The following is a 19,975-nucleotide window of genomic DNA, read 5'->3' as shown; positions in this document are numbered from 1 at the left end:
ACAATTCAGTGAATATCACTATTTGGTAGTGGTTTAATTATGTAATTAAATGACCCTTTTCAGAGTGGTGGCCTTGAAGTCAATGTGACTGCTCAGAAATATTGAGCTGTTGTGCTCATGGGAAAACTATAAGTTTTAGCCGTTCACATCCTTGTCCCCAATGCATCTGAATATGCTTCCTTGCATAGTACACCAGAAGAGTAGTATGTCCGAATACATATTGCTTGAAAAATAGTAGCCAAAAAGTACCCGGATGACTACAACTTTGAACCATTTTGATTCCGCAAAGAACCTTTTAGTGAACAGTTCTTAAAAGAACCAAGTTTTTCTCAGTGTGAAGAACATTAATCTAAAGGACCTTTTGTGGAATGAAAAGGTTCCATGGATGTTATTTTTGTTTTGTTTTTGCGCATAAAAAATATTCTCGTTGCTTCATAACATTAAGGTTGAACCGCTGTAGACATGTTGACTATTTTAAAGACGTTTTTACTACTTTTCTGGACATTGAATGTGGTAATTTCATTGCTTTCAATTGAGGATAAAAAAAACTCTCAGATTTCATCAAAAATATCTTAATTTGTGTTCTGAAGATGAATGAAGGTCTTGCGGGTGTGGAACGACATGAGGGTGGGTAATTAATGACAGAAATTGTGTAAGAGTGTATAGTTCAGAGGACCATAACCTTATTTTGCTGTAAACAAAAATGTTTGAACAAAGTCCTGGATTTCCTGCTTTGTGATTAGGATAAAGCTGAACAAATGGAAAAGAATGGCATTATTGTACATTTGTGCTCATAGGGTGGGTGATTTATGGTTTAAATAGGCTTGTAAAAGCACTGTTTACATTTGTGAAACGAACTGGCTTTATATTAGGCGCATTACGGGAATGGGAGGATGGCCATAAACAGGACTGTCTTATCTGCACGTTATATGTGCAGCAGTTCATCATTTCACCACACTTTGCCTATTATTGGAGATTTCAAGTTTCGACAAGAGTTCCTGAGCGACATATACCATTCAAACGCAGCGTCGAACAGGTACGTGTTTTGTTTGAATACATATGTAGCCTATGTAAATGAAGGTCGCAATAGGATTTCATTATAATGTTATATGCAGGGGCGTGTTTAGGTTATTGGGGGCCCTAAGCAAGTCTCCGAGAGGGGTCCCTGTGATCACATTCCAGCCATACCCGTCCCATACGGACACCCAATAAGCACCACCACACTCACTACTGCCTATATAGTATGCATCTGATCTAAGCTACATGTAATTGAGATCATTCTGAAAGACTGCTTATGTGTGTGTTATCAACATGTCAAATTATTATAAGCAACACAAGACTTTAACAGCCAATGACATTGACTGCTGGAGAGACTGGACTGATTTTTTACTGTTTAGTGTCAATCACCATCTAACTCAGCCAGTTAAGATCTACATTTAGCTTTAGATGTTATATGAATATGGTCCCAGGATCATAGCAGGCAATTTTCAATGCACATTTAAGAGTGCAAGTTGCAACTATTATTAACAATAATGGAAAGATGAGTCTTATATAGGCTATTAAAATTATAATTAATATGTAATATGGTGCATATATTATATAAATGCTCCTCTCTAGAGTTATTTTTCTAGCTGACTAACAAGTTTATGGTCACTGAATATGTTTGTACTGAGATAAATGTGACGTTATGTGACATTGTTTACAAGCTAATTAACTTCTTTCCGCGGTTGAAACACTGATTAAGCGATTACAAGAGACATGATACGGATTTTGGTAAGTTGTACTGTATCTTTTAACATACCTTCAGATGTTTGTTCATGTTTATTTCGCGCTGTAACTGGTATTAAAGCAGAGGAGAGGATCGGTTCGCGTGTGCTTCAGGCTGCCGCTTCTCTTGAACTGAGGCTACAGCGATCTGTCACGATACATCAAAGAGCGCCAAATCCGTATCCTCGCGCTTTTTTTAGTGGGTATAAGGAAATCCTTTACCTTTTCTAGTGGGTATGTGGCATCTAGCCTACCTGCGTGTCACTAGAGACTACACCCCCTCAGGAGAAATCGCCGGGGCATTTACATCCCTAGGCTGAAATGTTTTGCATGTTGTAATAAAATGCTGTAAATTAAAACCATTTTGTCTCTGCCCCTTTAAATGCTCAAGATCTTTAAAAGAGGGGCTGCTCACTGCAGAGCCAATAGACCAATTGCTTGTTCACAGCAGCGCCATCTTTGATTTTTTAACGGGAATGAAAGCGAGGCTGTGAGGGATAAACATACATCTCTTCACTGGGTTGTACTGTTATTTAACGTGTCTTTGGATTGTTCTGCTTACGACCCTGTTGAAAAAACCAGCATATGCTGGTTAGGGATGTTTTGAAGCATGGCAGCTGGTTTGAGCTGGTTTGAGCTGGTCCTAAGCAAATAGCTCCAGCTCAGGACCAGCTTAAACCAGCTCATGACCAACTAAGAACCAGCATAAACCAGCTGCCATGCTTCAAAACATATCTAACCAGCATATGCTGGTTTTTTCAACAGGGGAAACACTGCAAAAATAATGGGTGTAGCTAGGTTCAGCCACACCCTATCCCTAAACCTAATAGTGGTGCAGGTATGACGTCATTTTGTAGGCCAATCGGCAGTTAGCATCACACTGGTTCCCTTGACAAAAACCCAACAGGATTTTTCTTTTGGATTATCACAAAAAACAAGCTATGTGATCAACAAAAGTTTATACTTGCACATTTTGTCCATTAAGAAAATTTTCACAGATGAAAACAACTTTTATGAATTTTGAAGCCCAAATGCAGTCGACAGAAGTAAAAAGCTAAAGGTAGACTATAAGCAAACGACACCACGGTCGCACAATTTTAGCATCACCAACACTAAGACCTCTTTCAGTTTTTATCTAAAAACATTTTCCCAGAAAGCTTGATCTAGAATAGTTTATAAGAGCGCACTTATAAGCATAAAAAAAAGCTGAGTTTACCTGTTCGGCGTGATGACGTTTAATGTCCCATTTAGCCACTTGTTAGCAACCGCCTTTTTCAAGACACGTAACAGCTTAAAAATAATGAGTGGGGTAATACTAATGTATTTTATGTTGTAGAATAAAACGTGAAAGTGTCTTGAGCTTGTGTTCACCACAGACCTTATTTCAGCCATTTTACCAAAATCCCATTCAAAAAACCCATTGACTTCGGGCCGATGGAACCGGAAGTGCTAAAATGCTACTCGTTTTCACGTTTTGGCCTACAAAGTGATGTCATATCCGCACCACTTAAATTAGGTCAGGCTACCTCCATTAAGTCTACAAAGGTGGAGCTGGACCCATGACGTCCAGAGAGTGGGAGCTACAGTCCTGAAAGTGATTCCAGCAATATCATACTATATTGTTATAGTTATCGTCCTTGGTGTGAACAGGCCTTTGGTTATAGTTTTAAATGAATCATTTAAATGAGTTGTGTGAACCAATTCAATTCACTTTATGAATCGGACATTGCCATTACTGGCATCAATCTGTGTTTGTCAGATGGCACTATCAGGATGGATTTGCGTGGTGACTGGTGCTTCCAGAGGAATTGGAAAAGGTATTGCCCTTCAGTTATCTGAGGCTGGCGCTACCGTGTACATCACTGGTCGACAGGAGAAAACTCTAAAGGAGACAGCAGCTGAGGTTTGGAAACTGGCTATTGATTGTACCATTAATAACCCTCTGTGGTTTGTGCAACTTGGGGAAGGCGATACTGGTTTCATGCTTCTTTTATTTTCATGATGACAGGTGACAGAGAGAGGTGGCCGGTGTCTCCCTGTGGTCTGTGACTCATCTAAAGAGGATGACATCAAGGAGCTGTTTGAACGTGTCCAGCGTGAGCAAAATGGCAGGCTTGACATGCTGGTGAATAATGCTTACGCTGGTGTACAGGTCAGTTACAGCTAACAATGGAACAAATATTCAGATTTTATAAACTTGATTTATCTTTTGTTTGTTTCATAAAAGTACACTTTTATTATTGTTGTGTTTATGTCTGTGTGTTAGGCTATTTTCGACAACATGAACAAGAAGTTCTGGGAGATGGATCCAGAAATTTGGGACACCATCAACAACACTGGACTCAGGTACAGTACAGATCTGGAGGTCACTCCAAATGACATAATTAAATGTTATGCAGAAAGAGATGTATAAATAAATAATTTTGAATACATTTGAAGACATTTTGTCATTTCTCTAGAGACAGTCTCATATTTACTACCATTCAAAAGTTTGGGGATTGTAAGATTTTTAAAATGTCTCTTATACTCACCAAGGCTGTATTTAATTGCTCAAAAATACAGTAAAACAGCAATATTGTGAAATATTACAATTTTAAATAACTGTTTTAAAGGGTTAGTTCACCCAAAAATGAAAATTCTGTCATTTATTACTCACGCTCATGACGTTCCACACCCGTAAGACCTTTGTTGATCTTCGGAACGCAAATTGAGATATTTTTGTTTAAATCCGATGGCTCCGTGAGGCCTACATAGGGAGCAATGACATTTCCTCTCTCAAGATCCATAAAGGTACTAAAAACATATTTAAATCAGTTCATGTGAGTACAGTGGTTCAATATTAATAATTAATGAATCCGCAGTTCGGAGCGCCAAAGTCACGTGATTTCAGCAGTTTGGCGGTTTGACACGCGATCCGAATCATGATTCGACACGCTGATTCATAATGCTCCGAATCTTCCTGAAGCAGTGTTTTGAAATCGGCCATCACTAAATAAGTCGTTATTTTGTTTTTTTGGTGCACCAAAAATATTCTTGTCGCTTTATAATATTAATATTGAACCACTGTACTCACATGAACTGATTTAAATATGTTTTTAGTACCTTTATGGATCTTGAGAGAGGAAATGTCATTGCTGGCTATGCAGGCCTCACTGAGCCATCGGATTTCAACAAAAATATCTTAATTTGTGTTCCGAAGATCAATGAAGGTCTTATGGGTGTGGAACGGCACGAGGGTGAGTAATTAATGACAGAATTTTCATTTTTGGGTGAACTAACTCTTTAAAAATATTTCAAAATGTTAATTTCTTTAAAAAAAATCTTTCCCCAAACTTTTGAACGGTAACGTAGTATATGACAACTTTAAGACCCCGATATACTTATCGCTTATATATAAGCAAAATCAAAGAATTAACTGGTGTGACATCATTTCGAACAAAATCAGGCCAAAACGATGTTTGTTTGGGGTTCATTTTGGGAGTTTGAAACGGCTTGCCAAGGCAAACTTCTGGGAAAACCTTCATCGGGATGTTTGGTAACAGTATACCGCAGCAATTTCTTTTTACCCCAAAGCAAAGAAGGACCCATGACAAAGAACTTCATTGTTGTGAGTATATTGGGGCATTTAGTTCCGAACCACAACAAAATTTGACTTATTTGACTCTTTAAAGCAGGGCTGAACAATGAATTGAATCAAATTGAAAAATCACGATACGACTTATTCATGACAATTAATTTGCTTAGTCCTTTCAGAGCCATATCAGAGATCATGGTCATTGTGTTTTTACAGGGGTCACTATTTCTGCTCAGTGTATGCTGCAAGGATGATGGTGGCTGAGGGCAAGGGCTTGATTGTGTTCATATCATCAATGGGTGGCCTGCGCTATCTCTTTAATGTATCCTATGGGGTCGGCAAGGCTGCAGTGAGTCACTACATTACAGATTCTATATTTGCAGTCCTTCTCAGTGTATCATATTTGAAAGCCAGATTATTTCGGTTGCACAGAGTGTGTTGTATACTATTTCTTCATTATTCTCAGAGCATTTATGCTCCATCTTTCTTTCGGTTCTTTTCTTCAGTGTGACAGAATGGCAGCGGACATGGCAGTAGAGCTGAAGAAGACGGGTGTGGTTTCTGTAAGCCTCTGGCCAGGGGCAGTTCAGACTGAGTTAATTAGTCAGTATGTATCTCATGATAAGGCGCCTCCAGGTTTTGATCCTAAAGTAAGCAATTTTTGTTTGTCCCTTATATTGATTAGCATTGTTCATATAAAATGAGTATGATTATGATCTTATATAATATATCTTGCTAAATATTTGATAACAATCTGTTTCTCAGTTCAAGGAAGTTTTCAGTAAGGGTGAGACGCCAGAGTTTAGTGGACGATGCATAGTTGAGCTGGCCAAAGGTTGGATTTTTTTTTTTTTTCAAGATTTAATGAACAGTTAAAGGGTTAGTTCATCCAAAAATGAAAATTCTTTTATAATTTCTCACGCTTATGTCATTCCAAACCTGTCAGACGTTCGTTCATCTTCGGAACACAAATGAAGATATTTTTAATGAAGTCTGAGAGCTTTGTGTCCCTCCATTGACAACTACACAACTACAACTTTGACGCTTCAAAAAGTTAATAAAGAGATCGTGAAACTAATCCATATGAATTGAGCGGTTTAGTCTAAATTTCCTGAAGAGACTCGATCGCTTTATATGATAAACAAATTTAATTTAGGCTTATATCTATTCATCAACATTCATCAACTCACACATCGGTTATGGTAAACGGAAGCTCAAGAATGTTTGCTTGACTCGTATGAGAACCAATGAGGTTCATTCTCGTGTTACGCAGCACATTTGAGCTTCCTCATGAACCAATGAGGTTCATTCTTGTTACACTGCACGTTTGAACTTCCGGAAGAGGTTTGTTCTCGCGTGTCAAGCAGGTTCAGTTGAGCTACTGTTTATGTTTGCTGATCAATGTTTATATGTGAATAAAAGCCTAAATTAAATCTGTTCATCATATAAAGCAATCAAGTCTCTTAAGAAAATTTGGACTAAACCACTTAATTCATATGATTTTTTTACTATCTCCTTATGAACTTTGAAATGTCAAAGTGGTAGTTGTGTAGCTGTAAATGGACAGAAAGATTTTATCAAAAAGATCTTCTTTTGTGTTCCAAAGATGAACGAAAGTCTTACGCGTGTGGAATGACATGAGGGTGAGTAATTAATGACAGAATTTTTATTTTTGGGTGAACTAACCCTTTAAAGTTAACATGGTTGTGAATTACCATGAAAGGCAAATTGGTGAAAAATGAATTGCTTGGAGACTAGCTCATGTGTTACTTTCTGCTTCTTGGTGACAAACAGATAAAAGTCTGATGTCCATGACTGGGCAAGTATTGATGACCTGTGACCTGGCTCGGCGCTATGGACTCAAGGATGTTGATGGTACGGAGATAAGATGTTTATGCTGGAGTGATGGTGCTTCCATTTATGAACAAAGATACATGGATGTAGATATTCCAAAATCCTACATAATCTTTTCGATGCACTCCTTGTCTTTCCAGGCCGCAGTGTCATGGACTACACCTCTCTGAAGTTCGTTGTTTCCCAGGTACCCTATGTGTCCTGGCTCTCCGTATTCACTCCTTCATTCATCAGAGTGCCTCGTTCCATGCTGAGTCTTGGCAGTGGCAAATTCTAACATGTCTCAGTGCAGAGACAGTGCCTATTTTTATAATCCTGTCTCTTTTTTTAAATTGTTTCTAAAATTATTGTAATGTCCATCTTTACAAATGAGCAAGCACTGATTAAAGTAGCTGAGTCTGGAAGACACTTATTGCACAATTCATCAGTATTGTTGTCACAACAAGAACAAGAAAAATTTATAATTCCTTTTAATATATACTGGTTTTTACTTGGAAGAGAATAATCAATTCTTTTACAAATGAATGTATACTTACCAAACAATTTATTGCAATAAATACTGACATTTTACTAGTCTTTTGTCTTGTATTTTTTATGGATTGATATATCGCTCATGAATACTTGATACATCTGGGAAGTCTTACACAGTTGTTCTCATGTTATGCCTCTCTGTTCTCTATAAATATGCTAAATAATTTAAATCAATATTTCTTGTACGTTGTTACTTAGCCATGTATCCAATAAGTTGGATAATGATCAGTCAGCCGGTCATTAGCACAAAATAAACAACTCAATTAGGGGTTTTCCTGGACACAGCTGTGTCAAATTCAAAATTACTTAAAGGATTAGTTCACTTTCAAATGAAAATTAGCCCAAGCTTCACACACCCTCAAGCCATCCTATACATTTAGGAAGCCTGTAACCACTTCGATCATAAATGGAAAATAGCATTTACCACAGGCAATTTACCATAGGAAATATATGTTTTTTGAAGCTTTTTAACTGTTATCAAAGTTGAGCCATAAACCTAGGACTAGTTTGCCAAAGTTGGTTTTTGAAATCGAAATTCACTGGCCGATGGCAGACATGTTTTTTGAGATGCGTCAATGTCCTCAAAGGCAATCATGGCCCCTCTGACGAAGACACTACACGCCAATTTTCAAGTCAATCGGACTAATGGTGAAGTAGTTATACCTGTTTTCATGTTTTTGTCCTGTTATAGCGCCAGCTAGTGGCCAATCACCATGATTTTTTTACTGTGACCAAAGATTGAGCCCATAGACAGGTGTTCCAAGTTTGGTGAAAATATCTCATTTTGTTCACGAGTTATAGCCATTTTAGTAAAAGTGGCCCCACCCACTTTGAACGTTTTGGCGCCCCTTAGCAACTGTGAATAAAAATTTCAACTTTTTTTTGATAGCTTTTGATATTCAGACTCCAGAGAATGTTGCTGCACTGGTTTCGATCGGGCGAAAAACCTAGGACTAGTTTTGATGATGATTTTCAAAAAATCCAAAATACCTGAAAATTTTGCATTTTGTCTGCCTTGAGCCGAGGATTCCAACAATATAAGACAGTTGAGCCTAGGCCTAACGGTTCAGGAGTTATTAGCAATTTTGTACTTTTGGCCGCTGTAGTGCCCCCAACAGGCCTATCGGGCGAGCTTCGGTGATGTTGTAGGCGGTGTGAGTACTACCATCCCTCAGAGTTTCAAGTCTCTTCGACTTACGGTTTGGTCTGCCCGATCACTTTTAGAGGGAGAATGCTGATCCTTGGAAAATGTAACAGTTACAAAAGGGTTTTAGTGCTACGCTTGAACCCCTAAAAACAATGCAAGTCACCTGTTGTTTGTGTATCTGCTGGAGATGAAGATGTATTCAAAGGCTTTCTTGGCTTATTAGTGCTTAAACGTATAAATGATGTGTTTGAGACTATTAATATTAATAAAAATGCTTCTTCTAAGCTCAAACATTATTTGGTGTACTGTAACAACAATATATGACATCTGCTCGAACGATGATGCTTGTCACTGAACATCTCTGAACACAGTTTACTGCTTAGTTTTTATTGCTAAGATTAAATCAATATCTTTTTTATTAAGCCTTTATCTGTGTGAGGAAAACACACAGGGTATCGACTGAATCTAACCACAGTTTGGTAGCTTCACATTCAACCGTGTGTACTGTGCAGCTTAAAAAAAAACAATGAAAAGGGGTTACTGGGAGACTGTGTGATGCTACAAACTATTAAAAAGGGAAATTCCAGTGGCCTTAGGTACATGTTTTGAACTTTGATGTTTAATTCTCTTATAATGGTAACATGCAAGCAGTGGCGACTCTGCAGAGTGACATCAAAGTAGATTTAGAGCATATAAAGAATACATGGCAAAGTTCACAATATGTAATTGTGGACAACATCCTTGGGTGCCCTACAATCATAAATCCAAGCTCTGTAGGGTAAATGAAGTGACTACATAAACAATTTAGTGAATACCACTATTTGATAGTGGTTTAATTATGTAATTAAATGACCCTTTTCAGAGTGGTGGCCTTGAAGTCAATGTGACTGCTCAGAAATATTGAGCTGTTGTGCTCATGGGAAACTCATGGGTCCCCAATGCATCTGAATATGCTTCCTTGCATAGTACACCAGAAGAGTGTTATATTGTTTGAAAATTAGTAGCCAAAAACTACCCATATGACTACCATTTTGAAAGAGCACCTTTTAGTGAACAGTTCTAAAAAGAACCAAGTTTTTCTCAGTGTGAAGAACATTAATCTAAAGGACCTTTTGTGGAATTAAAAGGTCCCATGGATGTTAAAAGGTTAGTTCACCCAAAAATGAAAATAAATGTCATTAATTACTCACCCTCATGTCGTTCCACACCTGTAAGACCTTCGTTCATCTTCAGAACACAAATTAAGATATTTCTGATGAAATCCGAGAGCTTCCGACCTCCCTATACACAGCAGTGTCATAAACAACTTCAAGGCCCAGAAAATTAGTAAAGACATCAATAAAATCGTCATCAAAACAAAAATAACGACTTTATTTAACAATTTATTTTCTTTCCTGTCTGTCTCCTATGGTGTTGATGTTGTAAACACAGTTCAGCACTTCCAGGTTCTACGTCAGAACACCGACTCATTATTGGCCAAAGCTGATCACGTGATCAGCATGATGCATGTGTGTGATGCTGACACAGGACGTATAACACTGAAGCCCTGCACTGTGTTTACAACGTAAACAGCGTAGGAGACTGATAGGAAAGAAAAGAAAGAATAGTTGTTATTTTTGTTTTGTTTTTGCACACAAAAAGTATTCTCGTCGCTTCATAACATTAAGGTTGAACCACTCTAGTCACATGGACTATTTTAACGATGCCTTTACTACCTTTCTGGGCCTTGAAATTGGTTATGATGTGGCTGTGTATAGGGAGGTCAGAAGCTCTTGGATTTCATCAAAAATATCTTAATTTGTGCTCTGAAGATGAACGAAGATCTTACGGGTTTGGAACGATTTTCATTTTTTTCACATTCATTTTTGGGTGAACTAACCCTTTAAAGGCTCTTTATTGAACCATCAATGCCAATAAAAAACCTTCCCACTTTTTAAGAGTATAGTTGGCAGATCAGAGGACCATAAGCTTATTTTGCTGTAAACAAAAATGTTTGAACAAAGTCCTGGATTTCCTGCTATGTGATTAGGCTAAAGTTTAATAAAAGCTGAACAAATGGAAAATAACGACATTATTGTACATTTGTGCTCATAGGGTGGGTGATTTATGGTTTAAATAGGCTTGTAAAAGCACTGTTTACATTTGCGAAACGCACTGGCTTTATATTAGGCGCATTACGGGAATGGGAGGCTGGGCCACAAACAGGACTGTCTTATCTGCACGTTATACGTGCAGCAGTTTATTTCACCACACTTGACTGTTGTTGGATATTTCAAGTTTAGGCAAGAGTTCCTGAGCGACATATATCGTTCAAACGCAGCGTCGAACAGGTACGTGTTTTGTTTGCATACATATATAGCCTATGTAAATGAAGGTCGAAATAGGATTTTCATGACATACGGAAATTATATATTCTATCCATCGCATTAAACACATACGAGATAAGTCGACAAGGTGTCAAACGAGTGGCACAAGAATTCAAATGTACCTTTCCATCTGCACGACGCTTTGATAAATAATTGTGAATTTGTAGTGATGCATTACTGTTGCATAACTTTAATTTCAGGCCAATTAATTGTCGTTGCAAAGGATGTATGTGTCCACAGGGTGACGGGCTTGTATTTCTCTCCGCTTGCTTCTCCGTTATTAACTAGTGACTCATTTTCGCGAATCGGTTCTTTAGGAACAGTTCGTTTTAAAGAACCGACAACAAAATGATTCAGGTGTTCATACCGCCATCATGTAACTGCGTCATCGCGTTTCTGACGCTCTGGCTTGGCATATTACTAAAATTAATAATGTGTGTTGACACATTACTATTTTAATTAGGTATCAATAAGCATGTTTATTGTAATTTCACATAGTGAAACTATGTGAAAATTTCACACACTGCAAAAATATCTTTCGAAGAAGTTACAGTAGACAAGAAACTAACCATGAGCTTTGGAAAGTTTTAAGCCTCACTTTCATACCTGTCATGGCGCTGCTCTGAATAAGGTCTATGGGTATAGCTTGACGCCCAGTTCCCCCTCTTGACGTAATGGGTGTATAGCTTGAAGGTCCAGCCACACCCTATCCCTAAACCTAATAGAGTGGTCACTTTGTAGGCCAATCAGCAGTTAGCATCACACTGGTTCCCTATGTGATATACTTGCACATTTTGTCCATCGAGATAATTTTCACAGATGAAAACAACTTTTATGAATTTTGAAGCCCAAATGCAGTCACCAGAAGTAAAAAGCTAAAGCGAATAAGCGAACTACACCACGTTATAAGCGAACTACACCACGGTAGCAAAATTTTAGCGTCACCAACACTAAGACCTCTTTCAGTTTTTATCTAAAAAAACATTTTTCCCAGAAGGTTTGAGCTAGAATTGTTTATAAGAGCACAATGAGGCTGTAAAAGCTGACAGACTTTACCTGTTCGGCGTGATGATGTTTAATATCCCCGACAGCCTCTCCATTTAGCCACTTGTTAGCAACTGCCTTTTTCAAGACACGCAACAGCTTAAAATACATTAGTATTACCCCACTCATGATTTTTTTTATGTTGTAGAATAAAACGTGAAAGTGTCTTGAGCTTGTGTTCACCACAGACCTTATTTCAGCCATTTTACCAAAATCCCATTAAAAAAACCCACTGACTTCGGGACGATGGAACTGGAAGTGCTAAAATGCTAACTTGTTTCCACGTTTTGGCCTACAAAGTGATGTCATACGCGCAGCACTTAATTAGGTCAGACTACCTCCATAGCGGCTGTGTTCTAGTACGGTTTTTTTAATGCCCTTCACTCGCTAACTTCCCTCAGTCTCGTTGACTCGGATGTCATTGCTAACGTTGCATGAGTGCCCACTACTGGTGAAACTCATGCAATTGACTGAATTGGAACGTCCTAAGCCCTTGATCACTTGGAATCCGCTATGGAGTTGATTTATTATTTAATTTTTTCCCTTACAAAATTGTTTAATGCAGCATATGTATATAGGTGTGTTTGGGTAGCATTAAATATTTTTTAAAAATAATTAATATACACTATATTGCCAAAAGTTTTGGGACGCCTGCCTTTATGTGCGCATGAACTTTAATGACATCCCATTATTAATCTGTAGGGTTTAATATAGAGTTGGCCCACCCTTTGCAGCTATAACAGCTTCAACTCTTCTGGGAAGGCTTTCCACAAGGTTTAGGAGTGTGTTTATGGGAATTTTTGACCATTCTTCTTGAAGCGCATTTGTGAGGTCAGGCAGTGATGTTGGCGAGAAGGCCTGGCTCGCAGTCTCTGCTCTAATTCATCCCAAAGGTGTTCTGTCGGGTTGAGGTCAGGACTCTGTGCAGGCCAGTCAAGTTCCTCCACACCAAACTCGCTCATTAATGTCTTTATGGACCTTGCTTTGTGCACTGGTGCGCAGTCATGTTGGAACAGGAAGGGCCCATCCCCAAATTGTTCCCACAAAGTTGGGAGCATGAAATTGTCCGAAATGTCTTGGTATGCTGAAGCATTAAGAGTTCCTTTCACTGGAACTGAGGGGCCAAGCCCAACCCCTGAAAAACAACCCCACACCATAATCCCCCCTCCACCAAACTTTACACTTGGCACAATGCAGTCAGGCAAGTACCGTTCTCCTGGCAACCGCCAAACCCAGACTCGTCCATCGGATCGCCAGACAGAGAAGCGTGATTTGTCACTCCAGAGAACACATCTCCACTGCTCTAGAGTCCAGTGGCGGTGTGCTTTACACCACTGCATCTGACGCTTTGCGTTGCACTTGGTGATGTAAGGCTTGGATGCAGCTGCTCGGCCATGGAAACCCATTCCATGAAGCTCTCTACGCACTGTTCTTCAGCTAATCTGAAGGCCACACGAAGTTTGGAGGTCTGTAGCTATTGACTCTGCAGAAAGTTGGTGACTTCTGCGCACTGTGTGCCTCAGCATGCGCTGACCCTGCTCTGTGATTTTACGTGGCCTACCACTTCGTGGCTGAGTTGCTGTTGTTCCCAATTACTTCCACTTTGTTATGATACCACTAACAGTTGACCGTGAAATATTTAGTAGTGAGGAAATTTCTCGAATGGACTTATTGCACAGGTGGTAACCTATCACGGTACCACGCTTGAATTCACTGAGCTCCTGAGAGCGACCTATTCTTTAACAAATGTTTGTAGAAGCAGTCTGCATGCCTAGATGCTTGATTGTATACACCTGTGGCCATGGAAGTGATTAGGACACCTGAATTCAATGATTTGGAGGAGTGTCCCAATACTTTTGGCAATATAGTGTATCATAGAGTTGTTTGTGGTGGGGTAAATTAAACGGGATATGCGGTGACGTCACAATCGTGTTGCATTGTGGTAAATCCTATAGGTATATGAGCTGTTGGGAGAAAAATAAAATTACACAAATGAAACAAAATATCAATAGTACAAACTTTGACTGTGAATTCATATAAGGTAGCTACAAGTATTATGCAATTAAATCTCAACATATTATACACTTATGCGATTAAATCTTAAAATAATCAACATATCATACACTTCAGTTAAGCGTGATCTGCTGTGATGTCACAATCAAGTTGAATTGTGGGATATAGAGCTCATTGTGGATGCTCAATTGTGGGATATAGACTCGCTCCCTCTGTGAAAAATCGAGGGGATGAGGGTCTGTCCATATAAACTTCCCTTGTCCACTTCATGAAGTGGAACGCACTTCAAAATGGAGGCAGGGATTACCCCGAGGGGAAGTGCTTAGGGAAGTTTGTGAGTGTGTGTAGTTATAGTCATCATTCTTGGTGTGAACAGGCCTTTAGTTGTAATTTTAAGTGAATCATTTAAATAGGTTGTGTAACCAATTCAGAAGAACCACTTTATGAATCAGACATCTGTCTTTGTCAGATGGCACTATCAGGATGGATTTGCGTGGTGACTGGTGCTTCCAGAGGAATTGGAAAAGGTATTGCCCTTCAGTTATCTGAGGCTGGCGCTACCGTGTACATCACTGGTCGACAGGAGAAAACTCTAAAGGAGACAGCAGCTGAGGTTTGGAAACTGGCTATTGATTGTACCATTAATAACCCTCTGTGGTTTGTGCAACTTGGGGAAGGCGATACTGGTTTCATGCTTCTTTTATTTTCATGATGACAGGTGACAGAGAGAGGTGGCCGGTGTCTCCCTGTGGTCTGTGACTCATCTAAAGAGGATGACATCAAGGAGCTGTTTGAACGTGTCCAGCGTGAGCAAAATGGCAGGCTTGACATGCTGGTGAATAATGCTTACGCTGGTGTACAGGTCAGTTACAGCTAACAATGGAACAAATATTCCGATTTTATAAACTTGATTTATCTTTTGTTTGTTTCATAAAATAACACTTTTATTATTGTTGTGTTTATGTCTGTGTGTTAGGCTATTTTCGATAACATGAACAAGAAGTTCTGGGAGATGGATCCAGAAATTTGGGACACCATCAACAACACTGGACTCAGGTACAGCACAGATCTGGAGGTCACTCCAAATGACATAATTAAATTTTATGCAGAAAGAGATGTATAAATAAATAATTTTGAATACATTTGAAGACATTTTGTCATTTCTCTAGAGACAGTCTCATATTTACTACCATTCAAAAGTTTGGGGATTGTAAGATTTTTAAAATGTTTTTGAAACAAGTCTCTTATACTCACCAAGGCTGCATTTATTTGCTCAAAAATACAGTAAAACAATATTATGAAATATTATTACAATTTTATATAACTCTTTTAAAGGGTTAGTTCACCCAAAAATGAAAATTCAGTCATTAATTACTCACCCTCGTGTCGTTCCACACCTGTAAGACCTGCGTTCATCTTCAGAACACAAATTAAGATCTTTTTGATGAAATCTGAGAGCTTTCTGTCTCTCCATAGAGATCCAGCGCAACTACCACTCCAAGATCCAGAAAGGTAAGAAAAAGACATCATTAAAGTACTCCATGTGACTCCAGTGGCTTAAACTCAATTTTATAAAATGTTGTGATTTGTTTGCACAAAAAACCAATTTACCACTTTACTTACAAAATAATATTATCCAAAGCTTGTTCATGCAACAGTGCCAGCTCTCGTGTGAACACAAAAGGCATGTGTTGTGATGCTCTCGTGAACACTTGCGCATGTGCACTGTTTACGTGTGAGTCCGAACACAACACTTGCACATGAGTGTTGAGTTGAAGCACGAGTCTGAACACAATGCGTGCGTCGTGATGCTCTTGTGAACACTTAAGCACGTACATTGAGTTTACGCGCGAGTCTGAACACAACACTTGTGCATGTGCGTTGAGTTGAAGCGCGAGGCTGAACACAACGTGTGCGTCGTGACGCTCGTGAACACTTGCGCATGTGCGTTGACGCGCAAGTCTGAACACAAAATGCACGCGTCATGACACTCTTGTGAACACTTGCGCATGTGCATTGAGTTTACGCGCGAGTCTGAACACAACGCATGTGTCGTGATGCTCTTGTGAACGCGGGTTGCAGATCAATATTTTATATTTATATTAAAGTGGTAAATTATGTTTTTTTGAGCAAACAAAGCACTCACATCGCGTCATAAAATTGAGTTTAAGCCACTGGAGTCACATGGAGTACTTTAATGATGTGTTTTTCCAACCTTTCTGAACCTTGGAGTGGTAGTTGCGTTGGATCTCTATGGAGAGACAGAAAGCTCTCAGACTTCATCAGAAATATCTTAATTTGTGTTCTGAAGATGAACAAAGGTCTTACGGATGTGAAACGACACGAGGGTGAGAAATTAATGACAGAGTTTTCATTTTTGGGTGAACTAACCCTTTAACATATTTTAAAATATATGAATAAAAATATTAATTTCTTTAAAAAGTCTTTCCCCAAACTTGTGAACGTTAGTATATGACAGCTTTAAGACCCCTATATACTTATCGCTTATATACTTTTACTTATCGTGAAATCAAAGAATGAACTGGTGTGACGTCATTTCGAAACAAAATCAGGCCAAAACAAGCTGTTTTAAACTCCCGAAATGAACCCCAAACGAACATGTTTGGGGTTCATTTCGGGGAGTTTTAAAACAGCTTGCCAAAGCAAACTTCCAGGAAAACCATCATCAGGATGTTCACTAACAGTATACCGCGGCAATTTCTTTTTACCCCACAGAGAAGAAGGAAAAAGAACTTCGATGTTGTGAGAATATCAGGGCATTTAGTACCAAACCACATCAAAATTTGACTTAAATCGAATTGAAAAAAAAAAAAAAGAAAAAAAAAAAATCACAAAATGACTTAGTCCTTTCAGAGCCATATCAGAGATCATGGTCATTGTGTTTTTACAGGGGTCACTATTTCTGCTCAGTGTATGCTGCAAGGATGATGGTGGCTAAGGGCAAGGGCTTGATTGTGTTCATATCATCAATGGGTGGCCTGCGCTATCTCTTTAATGTATCCTATGGGGTCGGCAAGGCTGCAGTGAGTCACTACATTACAGATTTTATATTTGCAGTCCTTCTCAGTGTATCATATTTGAAAGCCAGATTATTTCGGTTGCACAGAGTGTGTTGTATACTATTTCTTCATTATTCTCAGAGCATTTATGCTCCATCTTTCTTTCGGTTCTTTTCTTCAGTGTGACAGAATGGCAGCGGACATGGCAGTAGAGCTGAAGAAGACGGGTGTGGTTTCTGTAAGCCTCTGGCCAGGGGCAGTTCAGACTGAGTTAATTAGTCAGTATACATCTCATGGTGAGGCGCCTTCAAAAGTAAGCAATTTTTAATTGTCCCAGATATTAATTAGGATTGTTTATGTGAAATGGATATGATTATAATATAACAAATATATCTTGCTAAGTCAAGTCAAGTTACCTTTATTTATATAGTGCTTTTTACAATGCAGATTGTGTCAAAGCAGCTTTACAGTGATAACTGGTATATAATTTTGGCTGCACAGCAGCTCTTAAAGAAAATGGTGTCAATGCAGAAAGATCAAGGCACTGTTGAATATCAAATGTCAAGTGTCCCCAACTAAGCAAGCCAAAGGCGACAGCGGCAAGGAACCCAAACTCCAACAGGTGGCAAACAGGTGGCTAAATATTTGTTTACAATCTGTGTTTCTCAGGTTTTCAGTAAGGGTGAGACGACGGAGCTCAGTGGACGATGCATAGTTGAGCTGGCCAAAGGTTGGATTTTTTTTATTTTTTTTTTTAGATTTAATTAGCGGTTAAAGGGTTAGTTCATCCAAAAATGAAAATTCTGTCATTAATTACTCTCATGTCGTTCCAAACCTGTCAGATGTTCGTTCATCTTCAGAACACAAGTGAAGATCTTTTTGATGAAATCTGAGAGCTTTCTGTCCCTCTATTGACAGCTACACAACTACAAAAACTTTGACGCTTCAAAAAGTTCATAAAGAGATCATGAAACTAATCCATATGAATTGAGCGGTTTGGTCCAAATTTTCTGGAGAGACTCGATCACTTTATATGATGAACAGATTTAATTTAGGCTTTTATTCAGATAAACATTGATCAACTCACACATCATTTGTGGTGAACAGAATCTCAAGCATGTTTGCTTGACGCGTACGAAAACCAATGAGGTTCATTCTCGTGTTACGCAGGTTTGTTCTCGCACGTCAAACAGGTTCGGTTGAGCTTCTTTTTATGTTCACTGATGAATGTTTAAGCCTAAATCAAATCTGTTCATCATATAAAGTGATCGAGTCTCTTCAGAAAATTTGGATTAAACCACTCAATTCATATGGATTAGTTTTACGATCTCTTTATGAACTTTTTGAAGCGTCAAAGTGGTAGTTGCGTTGCTGTCAATGCAGGGACAGAAAGCTCTCAGATTTCATTTGTGTTCTGAAGATGAACGAAGGTCTTACGGGTTTGGAACGACATGAGGGTGAGTAATAAATGACAGAATTTTCATTTTTGGGTGAACTAACCCTTTAAAGTTAACATGGTTGTGAATTACCATGAAAGGCAAGTTGGTGAAAAATGAATTGCTTGGAGACTCTAGCTCATGTGTTACTTTCTGCTTCTTGGTGACAAACAGATAAAAGTCTGATGTCCATGACCGGGCAAGTACTGATGACCTGTGACCTGGCTCGGCGTTATGGTCTCAAGGATGTTGATGGTACGGAGATAAGATGTTTATGCTGGAGTGATGGTTCCTTCAGTTATGAACAAAGATAAACAGATGAAGTGTTTTTGACGCACTCCTTATCTTTCCAGGCCGCAGTGTCGTGGACTACACCTCTCTGAAGTTCATCCTTTCCCAGGTACCCTATGTGTCCTGGCTCTCCGTATTCACTCCTTCATTCATCAGAGTGCCTCGTTCCATGCTGAGTCTTGGCAGTGGCAAATTCTAACATGTCTCAGTGCAGAGACAGTGTCTATTTTTATAATCCTGTCTATTTTTTTTTTTTATTTATTGTTTCTTTACACTGATTAGTGTCTGGAAGACACTTATTGCACAATTCATCAGCATTATTGTTGTTACAACTCATTGTTTTCCAGAACAAGAAAAGTGTAAAATTCCTTTTAATATATACTGGTTTTAACTTGGAAGAGAATAATTATAAATGAATGTACACTTACCAAACAATTTATTACAATAAATAATGACATTTTACTACAGTCTTTTGTGTTGTATTTTTGATAGATTGATATATCGCTCTTGAATACTTGATTCTGATTGGTCAACCACAGCACTTAGTCACACTAGGGTAACGCTGCATAACTGTCCACTCATCTGGGAAATCATACACAGATGTGCTCATTTTATGCCTCTCCATTCTCTACAAATATGCTAAATAATTGAAATCAAATACATTTTTCTTGTACGTTGTTATTTAACCGTGTAATAAGTTGAAGAATGACCAGTCGGCGCAAAATGAACAGCTCAATTAGGAGTTTTCCTGGACACCAGGCGGTATCAAATTGAAAATTAATTAACCTCAAATCAATAATTCATGTCTATTCATATATTTGGTGGGTAGCCATGTATTACAGTCAAAGTAAGCAAAATAAAGGGTGATCAGGGCCCCTATGCAAGGTGAAGGACTCTTGTGTTACTCTAAAGGGATTTGTTTTACTAATTTG

The 19,975-nt window shown here is 38.7% G+C and overlaps 2 protein-coding genes across 3 annotated transcripts; both read left to right on the top strand.

Moving 5' to 3' along the window:
• Nucleotides 1-893: 893 nt before the first annotated feature.
• Nucleotides 894-7,768, top strand: dhrs1 (dehydrogenase/reductase (SDR family) member 1). The gene is made up of 9 exons (XM_051914953.1): nt 894-1,036; nt 3,527-3,670; nt 3,776-3,919; nt 4,034-4,113; nt 5,558-5,690; nt 5,848-5,991; nt 6,107-6,176; nt 7,136-7,216; nt 7,336-7,768. Exons 2-9 carry the CDS (start codon nt 3,527-3,529, stop codon nt 7,470-7,472), a joined length of 933 nt encoding a protein of 310 aa, XP_051770913.1. The 5' UTR covers nt 894-1,036; the 3' UTR covers nt 7,473-7,768.
• Nucleotides 894-19,505, top strand: LOC127523846 (dehydrogenase/reductase SDR family member 1-like). 2 transcript variants are annotated; one of them, XM_051914976.1, is made up of 9 exons: nt 894-1,036; nt 14,766-14,909; nt 15,015-15,158; nt 15,273-15,352; nt 17,208-17,340; nt 17,498-17,629; nt 17,986-18,046; nt 18,927-19,007; nt 19,106-19,505. In XM_051914976.1, exons 2-9 carry the CDS (start codon nt 14,766-14,768, stop codon nt 19,240-19,242), a joined length of 912 nt encoding a protein of 303 aa, XP_051770936.1. In that variant the 5' UTR covers nt 894-1,036; the 3' UTR covers nt 19,243-19,505. The 2 variants fall into 2 exon arrangements, with proteins under 2 accessions (XP_051770936.1, XP_051770926.1); XM_051914966.1 differs by lacking the exon at nt 894-1,036 and adding an exon at nt 11,045-11,203.
• The last annotated feature ends 470 nt before the right edge of the window (nt 19,506-19,975 follow it).

Source organism: Ctenopharyngodon idella, chromosome 2, assembly GCF_019924925.1.
Source record: "Ctenopharyngodon idella isolate HZGC_01 chromosome 2, HZGC01, whole genome shotgun sequence".
NCBI lineage: Eukaryota > Metazoa > Chordata > Actinopteri > Cypriniformes > Xenocyprididae > Ctenopharyngodon > Ctenopharyngodon idella.
This window is presented reverse-complemented; position numbering and strand designations above follow the sequence as displayed.